Here is a 9261-nt window from a genome sequence, read left to right on the forward strand (position 1 = left end):
ATATTCCCATGTGCTACAGACCTCTATCTATGTGGTTTAAGTTGACCTTCATATCTTTTCCCCTGCCAGATTGCCCCAGCTGAGGCTCCAGACTCCAAGATGCGAATGGTCATTGTAACCGGCCCACCTGAGGCCCAGTTCAAGGTACAGTAGAATGGGAGCATGATAAGACAATCTCTTTTTCAGCCTCTGTTTTTCATCATGTTCAGAACTGGGAGCCCTCTTCTTGGTGTTTGCATCTTTTGTTGTGTGTGTGGTCTCTGCTTGCCTGTCCTGCCTTCTCATCCTTCATCCGTTTCCTCTCCTCCATCCTGTGTTTCCCTACTTTTAGCCTCCCTGTTGAAGTCACACGTCAAGCCATGGGTATAGTTACTTTTTGATGTCAAACTCTCTTTGTTGCCACCTCAGGCTCAGGGCAGGATTTATGGCAAACTGAAGGAGGAAAACTTCTTTGGGCCGAAGGAGGAAGTGAAGCTGGAGACGCACATCAAGGTAGCTGCTGCCGCTGCCGGCCGAGTCATCGGAAAAGGCGGAAAGACGGTGAGTGTAGAGTGTCTTCTCTAGGTCCTTTTCATCCCTTTCTCTTTTTTGTACCCTGTGTTACAATCAATTCTGTTCCTCTATGTCCTTTGTGGCCATCCTCTCCTGAGTTAGAATAACCGAGCATAGGACCACTAATCAAGATAAACAGTCATGTTAGTTTTATCTAAGTGCAAATCACTAACCTAACCTTCTTTATTCCTCAGGTGAATGAGCTACAGAACCTCACTGCAGCTGAGGTGGTGGTCCCTCGCGAACAGACCCCAGACGAGAATGACCAGGTTATTGTCAAGATCATCGGCCACTTCTACGCAAGCCAGGTGAGGATCTCCTAGTCCTCATTCTCTTTCATAAGCTGCCTATAGGAGTTGGCTATATAGAACCTACCAAGATTTGAAGAGGCCCCAACCTCTCCTCATCCTTTCCGTCAACAGTTTCTCCAGTACTTTTCAGTCTTCTCACGTGCTCACTCATATGTTGTTGTCTCCTGCAGTTGGCCCAAAGGAAGATCAGGGACATTCTTACGCAGGTCAGGCAGCAGCAGAAGGGAGGCATGGGGGAGCGCCAGGGGGAGCGCCAGGGGCCACACCCACAGGTCTTGTCTGATATGGGGCCCTCCCAGGGACTGGCACAGGAGCCCCGGCCCCAGAGAAAGTGACGGGGCAGAGGGACCTTACCGGACAGACAGACAGAAAAACGAACAACGGATAGATGAATGGACGTATAAAAGAGAGCGACACACGGACCCAGCGATAGACAGGAGAGACACGAGTCAAACTGAGTCAGAGAGAGGAAACACCTGAGAGAGGACAAAGTTTAGAGAGGAAAAAAAGAGAGGCAAAGTAAACTTAGAGAAAACAGAGACCAGATGCCAGGCCAGAGCGACTGACTGGGAATGGTGAGTTGTTTGGAGGAGGTGGTAGGTAGAGGCGTCCTTGTGTGTTTCAGAGAGGGTCTCTCTCTCTCACACACCAATGGGGGTCATTTGGTTCTCCTCATATGGAGAGCGACTACTTTCCCTGATCACACTTGGATAGGCCAGCCTACTTGATACTAAACCCATACTGAGCTCTTAACCATCTCCAGCCAGTCCTATATTTTAAGGGTGGTTTTTTTAAAGATAAAGATATATGTATAGAAATGTTTATTCAGAGGTATTATTAATAGAATGCAGTGATCGGGAGCCGGGAGAGGGGGTGGGGAAGCCATTGCAGTGGGGGCGGGGTCATGGATTAAGTGACCCTTCGTCAGCCAATGAAAGTTCAGCAGAGGGGCCGCAGTTGTTAACACTGCTCTTTGACTCCTTAATAGAAATCTAAGAAGAACAAAATAAAATATGAGGTTGTAAATAGAATCTTCATGAAATGTAATGAAATGCTGCGCTCAATCGCCTTGCCTTTTGGGGTCGCCTCGAAACTCAGGTCTGCCTCGTTTCCGAGACACGGTTTGTTCCTGAGGTCCCGATAGGCGTCTGGTGGTCGGAGCAGTGAGAGATCAGTAAGAGCGTGGAGGCCGCGGCTAGTCCTGCAGTTCTATTGCAGAGGCTTAGCTCCGAGACGCGGAACGAGAACGACCGTAAACTAGCTAGCCATGCTCGCTGGCGAGCGGCCCACGCCTAAACGGCATATTTTATATATATTATATATATATGATATGTGAGTTAACCCAAGTCCCTCGGGAGAATGAATTGAGGGCAAGGAGAAATACTGTGTAGCAGTCCTGCAATGACTGACAGGCAAGAGGTCTTATTTGATTTTGCTCGTTGCCTTTTTCATGCTCAGACCCAATTTAGACCCAAACCGGTTCTTTGGAAACCCCTGTGTGTTCTGGATTTCGTTTTATTGGATCTACGAAAACATCAAAAACGAAATCCATTGTTTAATTTGATACCAAGCAGGATTGGGCCCACACGTACTGAGGTCACAAACGAGTTAGGAGACTAGATGGAATCAAAAACAGTACACACAGCAGTCTTTGAGGACCACGACTGCATGGGTCAGGTGAGTTGATCCACAGTCCTTGCCTTTAGATGGAAAGGTAATAACAGTTAGTGGGGATGGCTTCCTCTCTCTCTCTCCCCCCTCCGCTGAAGGCCTGCTGGTGACGCTTCCAGACCCCACCTAATGAAGGAGGGGTAGAAGCATGGGGCGCTCTCACCGTTACTAGAAAATATTAGATAAAATGAAATTAAAAATAAAAACCTACCTCAGGGTATTGTTACCTCAGTATTCCTAACTTTTTTTTTGCTTGCTGGTGTTTTATATAAAGCTGATAGTCCTGAATATTTTTTATTTTTTTAAGAAAAAATAAATACATTTTTTAGGTTTTGTCTTGTTGCTTTGGTTATTTTTTTCTGTTTTTTTTTTGTGTGACTTTTATTTTGAAAATCAGAATGACCCAGAGGTGATGCCCCAGAAGAGAAAGTGAAATTAGCCAACAATGGCTAGGTGATAGAGGACCATGTCATGTGTTGTCATGCCTGCTTTGGGGGCAGCCTCTGGCTCTTCTGAAGTATGATTGGAGCATTCGGTCTTTAAAATCAGAGTATTGGCCAATGGGGAATGGCGCTGTTAGTCAAGAGGGTCTCTGGGCACATGTTGGTCCATACCACACCATGGGGGTGGGTTATGATCAGGCCCCGGTAATTATGTTTTTGACATGGTCAAAAGGTTATTTATGATTATATATGTTTGTCATACAAGCTATCATTTGTTATACTGCTGAACTAGAATACTGACAGCATGACAGGACAGGTTTTTGAGGCAGAATTCCCATGATATGACTTTGACCACTGTGTATCCGAGGCCCTCTTGTCTGTTTCATGATGACATCATCTTAATGCGCAGAATGTTCACTTACATGTTGCAGTCCATCTTTAGTGCTGTGCCAGAGAAATGTTGATGGAAGACTGAAGGGCGTTCAATCTGTCCCCTTGCTCTGAAAACACTGAATGTGAATATTTATTAGCTCTGTGCACTGACCAATAAGCCTCAGCCCTCCCCACACTCACAGATCTGTGAGTGTGATCGCGTGTGGGTTTGGGTGTGTTAGTGATTTTTTTTGTTTCTTGGTTTTAAGTGTTAAATTTTTTTTTGCGGGGGAAGTGGTGGGGTGTAAAAAAAAAAAACAGAAAAAAGTAGAAAGAGAACCTATGGACTCGGTTTGTCTTTCAACAGACAGAGGAGTGTTCAAAAGCCTTTTAAAAATGGGAGCAGAAAGCAAGGAAGTTGAAAAAAATGCATCAAATAAATAGATTCAACCTGTTCATTAGATGTAAAAGGAAACCGATCACCAGACTTTTGTATTTTTGAAATAACTATGGGGGGGAAAATGATGAGAAATGATGGAAAAGTCGAAGAGTAAAACGTGCCAGGTCACTGATTGACACTGCCAGATAGCATCATTTCCACAGCCTGAGCTATTCACTAAACACATCCAGTAGACTGGCCAGCGGCTTTGAAACATACTTTCTCACCGTCGACAGGTGAAAGTCTATTCTACTGTTTATGCTTCCATTTTTTTTCAAGAGACGGCAACTTCTTGTTTCGCCATGGCAAGAGCTGACTTGAAATGTTTAGAGGTCTCCTTGGCAATGAGCATATGAAAGGAGCATATGACTCCATCATCATGTGGGGTAAATGCTCCTCAGAAGTTTCCGTCTCTTTCCGACCCATAGAGCTCTGTTCACAAACACCAAGACACACTATTTTGGATTATTCAGACTGCAGCCATTTTTATTTATTTTTTTTATTTTTTGTATACAGCAAGCTTTATTTGGACATGACATCTGGTTAAATACTGTTACACTAATTGAATAACGTAAACAACTAAATATTGAAATGACCGAGAACCTCCAGGACTTTTTAAACTTGATGCAATTTAGTAAGGGAGGTGTAGAAGAGTGACGGGAGATGGGCCAATCGTTTGTGGAAAGCGGGGGAGGGACTATTATCTACTATGTCAGAGACTGACAGACAAATAGCGTACCCTTGTTTGATGTACAAGAATTGACTATTTATGTTAGGTCACTGGAAATGCAACTGTACACCATATAGTCCAGTCAAAGTGGACTTAACATCACACACGTAACCTCCTCCCCTCTAGTCTTCTTTCACTATCTCACCACCCTGGTTTAAGATCCTTCTACTCACACTCTTACTACCAGGATTTTATTTGTACTTTTCTGTACTCCACAGGACTAGGAGGACCTTTTAAAAAAAATCATTTCATTTTTGGGAGTTGAGGGGAACTACGGAGTCCTCCACCCTCTCTTACGCTGGCCTCGATTGTGTTCGTTTTCTCACTTCTGTTCAGATGTTTCTAGTTTTATTACATATACTTTTTTCAATTTGTTTCCGTTGCTTTAGTTTGGAAAAATAGTTGATTACCTTTTTTTCTTCTGATCATGTTTTTAATGCACAGATCTCATAAACAGCTACTAAATAAAGACAAAATACTAACATGTAACGCATTACATGATGTAAGTAATAACTGTGCCAAACAAGTTTTAGTACTCAAAAAGAGAAAGAATAAGAATTTGGTTTTATCTGTAATGGATGACACCTGGTCTGTTCACTGAGTGGCTCAGTCTTCAGCCCTCACACTTTGAAGCACTATAACATGAAACCCATGCTCGTTGTCTGTGGCAAAGCGAATGGCTCACTATTGTGTCCACAAACGAAATTTTCTAAATCTCTAAACTGAAGTCCTTTTTTATGCAATTTGAATGATATGTCGACAAGCTATATTCATGGTCAACATTTGGCATGTGGACTGTTGATTATCCACTTATAAAACAAACCCACAACAATATGACAAAACTATTTTGAAACTACCCATCAAAGCTTGTAGCTTAGCATATTGACAACAGATTCAAGCTTTCGTAATGACGGCTATGATTATTGAAACAAAGATGCACACCACAATGTTTTTTTCCTCATTGGTAGACTCTGGTCTTCACTTAAACGAAACATCATAGATGTGTGCTACAAAGATGAGACAAACCTCACACATAACTGGGAACGCTACCTCAAGACTTAGCCATAAGATTGTTTTTATCAACCAGACAAGAGCAAACAGTGCATGTTACAGTATTTTCTTTCATTCACTTTAATTTATTTTTAAATTTAAATTTTTACCTCTACAGCTTTGAGTTGGGACTGTAAAAATAACAATAGATACAGAGAGTGAAGTGGGGTGCAGGAGCAGGGCAGGAGAGGACTATGTGTGGGGAGTGACTGGGTCTATTATGGGCATCCTCTAGTAGGCCTGGGACATGTTGGTTTGAGTGATAAGGGGGCACTGAGGATTGGAACAAAGTGAATACATGGGAAACTAAACCCTTGTGGCTCTTTTGGTGGAGCAGGGTTGTTCGGTCTCTCTTGAATGAGAACCCAAGGGCCCTGAAATTGCTTCTACCCCTCATTAGATTCACCACACTCTGTGCCTGTTCCACATTTCTCCTTGACCCCTTCAGATAACCAGCTCCCCCATAGGCCCTCACCTTGGGGTCCTGAGGCCCAGTGTCCCACCCTCCTCCTCCCACAGTCCTCCTCCAGCTTTGCCCCTCTTCCATCTCTCCCTTTGTTTTCACTTCCTCAATCAAGGGGAACGACACCTGTAACCATGTAAATTCTTTGTTGATCTACCTCTTAGGAAAAAAATTGGTAAAAGGTCAAATTAAAAAAGGACACGAAAAAGTTTAACATTTGAAAATGCTCAAATAAAAATTAAGTAAATGAATAAATAACTGGGTAGCTGCATCTCCATATACTGTAGTTCATAGTCTATTAAAGGAAAATAAAAACTTTTACTTCTTCCAAAGATGATTTTGTTTTCTCTGTTGTTAGAAGCTGTTTTGAAAGGATTATGAAATGGAAAAATTGAACTTAAGCATTTGTTTTTCTCAAAAAACAAGATAAACAAGATTTAATTATCCAATTGCATTTTTGTTCTTCATTAGATGTACGTTTTAGCCTCAACATTCTTTCTCTTTTTTTGTTTGATTTATTTTCTGTTTGCTTTTTCAAATGACATAGGATTGTATTTCTTGTGTTTGGATGCATTAGGATTCTCTCTCTGTGAACTGCAACATAATAACACTCAGTAAAACCTTTTCAGAGCAGCATGATGTCTAAACGATTAGATTTTTATTTTTTATTTTGAATGATTAATTTGAAAAGAAAGGACCTGTTTAGCTGGTCAGTCTCCGGAGTAGCTGGAGGAGGAGGACATGGAGAGAGAGAGGCCCATCTATCGGGCTCTGCTCTGCTGCCAGCCCTCCTCCACCTCTGGGGCCTTGGCCTTTCAACTTCTGCCCGCCTGATTTCTTTAGTTCTCATCAAGACTTGTTTTAAACTCCTTGTAAACAAAACAGAGCATAGATATGAATGTGTTATTAAAAGATGAGAAAACCGGAACCCGCTTCTGTCTTGTGTGTTTGCTGTGTTGTCTTTTTTTCCTCTATACATTACCTCCACCACTACATTCTTCCCCCACTGTGGTCTTTACAGAAAAATTACAATTTGACCACAGAACTAGAATAACTCATTATATTTCTATGAGTGGAACACTGTTTTTTTTAATTTATTTCACCTTTATTTAACTAGGCGAGTCAGTTTAGAACAAATTCTCATTTACAATGACGGCCTACCAAAAGGCCTCCTGCTGTTTTGTACTGCTACCATGTTGTGTTGCTACCATGTTGTTATGTTGTGTTGCTACCATGCTGTGTTGTCATGTGTTGCTGCCTTACTATGTTGTTGTCTTATAGGTCTCTCTTTATGTAGTGTTGTGTTGGCTTGGGTTTAAAAATAAAAAAATTATACAATATAAATATAGGACAAACCACAAATCATGTGTTGTGTTGTCTCGTTGTGATTTGTGTTTTGTCCTATATTTATATTGTATTTGTTTTATTTTTAAACCCAGGCCAACACAACACTACATAAAGAGAGACCTATAAGACAACAACATAGTAAGGCATCAACACATGACAACACAGCATGGTAGCAACACAACATAACAACATGGTAGCAACACAACATGGTAGCAGTACAAAACATGGTACAAGCATTACTGGGCACAGACAACAGCACAAAGAGCAAAAAGGTAGAGACAACAATACATCACACAAAGCAGCCACAACTGTCAGTAAGATTGTCCATGATTGAGTCTTTGAATGAAGAGATTGAGATAAAACTGTCCAGTTTTAGTGTTTGTTACAGCTCGTTCCAGTCGCTAGCTGCAGCAAACTGAAAATAGGAGCGACCCAGGGATATGTGTGCTTTGGGGACCTTTAACAGAATGTGACTTGCAGAACAGGCGTTGTATGTGGAGGATGAGGGCTGCAGTAGATACAGCTGAAGTCGGAAGTTTACATACACTTAGGTTGGAGTCATTAAAACTTGTTTTTCAACCACACCACAAATGTCTTGTTAACAATCTATAGTTTTAGCAAGTCGGTTAGGACATCTACTTTGTGCATGACACAAGTCATTTTTCCAACAATTGTTTACAGACAGATGAATTTACTTATAATTCACTGTATCACAATTCCAGTAGGTTATAAGTTTACATACACTAAGTTGACTGTGCCTTTAAACAGCTTGGAAAATTCCAGAAAATGAAGTCATGGCTTTAGAAGCTTCTGATAGGCTAATTGTCATAATTTGAGTCAATTGGAGGTGTATCTGTGGATGTATTTCAAGGCCTACCTTCAAACTCAGTGCCTCTTTGCTTGACATCATTGGAAAATCAAAAGAAATCAGCCAAGACCTCAAAAAAATTTTAGACCTCCACAAGTCTGGTTCATCCTTGGGAGCAATTTCCAAATGCCTGAATGGGACCACGCAGCCCTCATACCGCTCAGGAAGGAGATGCCTTTCGTCTCCTAGAGATGAACGTACTTTGGTGTGAAAGTTCAAGTCAATCCCAGAACAACAGCAAAGGACCTTGTGAAGATGCTGAAGGAAACCAGTACAAAAGTATCTATATCCATAGTAAAAAGAGTCCTATATCGACATAACCTGAAAGGTCGCTCAGCAAGGAAGAAGCCACTGCTCCAAAACCCCCATAAAAAAGCCAGACTATGGCAACTGCACATGGGGACAAAGATCGTACTTTTTGGAGAAAATACCCTCTGGTCTGATGAAACAAAAATAGAACTGTTTGGCCATAATGACCATCGTTATGTTTGAAGGAAAAAGGGGGAGGCTTGCAAGCCGAAGAACACCATCTCAACCGTGAAGCACGGGGGTGGCAGCATCATGTTGTGGGGGTGCTTTGCTGCAGTAGGGACTGGTGCACTTCACAAAATAGATGGCATCATGAGGCAGGAAAATTATGTGGATATATTGAAGCAACATCTCAAGACATCTGTCAGGAAGTTAAAGCTTGGTTGCAAATGGGTCTTCCAAATGGACAATGACTCCAAGCATACTTCCAAAGTTGTGCTAAAATGTCTTAAGGACAACAAAGTCAAGGTATTGGAGTGGCCATCACAAAGCCCTGACCTCAAGGCCTGACCTCAATATTTGTGGGCAGAACTGAAAAAGTGTGTGCGCAAGGAGGCATACAAACCTGATTCAGTAACTACAGCTCTGTCAGGAGGAATGAGCCAAAATTCACCCAACTTATTGTGGGAAGCTTGTGGAAGGCTACCTGAAACGTTTGACCCAAGTTAAACAATTTAAGGCAATGCTACCAAATACTAATTGAGTG

The 9261-nt window shown here is 41.9% G+C and overlaps 1 protein-coding gene across 4 annotated transcripts in view; it reads left to right on the forward strand.

The window, feature by feature from the left end:
• Positions 1–6662, forward strand: part of LOC139421101 (insulin-like growth factor 2 mRNA binding protein 1) — a 60870-nt gene extending 54208 nt beyond the window's left edge. For 3 of the 4 annotated variants that reach the window (XM_071171640.1, XM_071171643.1, XM_071171642.1), the window contains exons 12-15: positions 70–144; positions 409–540; positions 747–860; positions 1034–2740. In XM_071171640.1, coding sequence (XP_071027741.1) covers positions 70–144; positions 409–540; positions 747–860; positions 1034–1198 — 486 coding nt within the window. In that variant the 3' untranslated portion in view covers positions 1199–2740. Of the gene's footprint in view, positions 1–69; positions 145–408; positions 541–746; positions 861–1033 lie in introns of all 4 variants that reach the window. The other variant, XM_071171639.1, reaches the window with a different exon arrangement.
• The last annotated feature ends 2599 nt before the right edge of the window (positions 6663–9261 follow it).

Source organism: Oncorhynchus clarkii, chromosome 12 (assembly GCF_045791955.1).
Source record: "Oncorhynchus clarkii lewisi isolate Uvic-CL-2024 chromosome 12, UVic_Ocla_1.0, whole genome shotgun sequence".
In the NCBI taxonomy this organism is placed as follows: domain Eukaryota; kingdom Metazoa; phylum Chordata; class Actinopteri; order Salmoniformes; family Salmonidae; genus Oncorhynchus; species Oncorhynchus clarkii.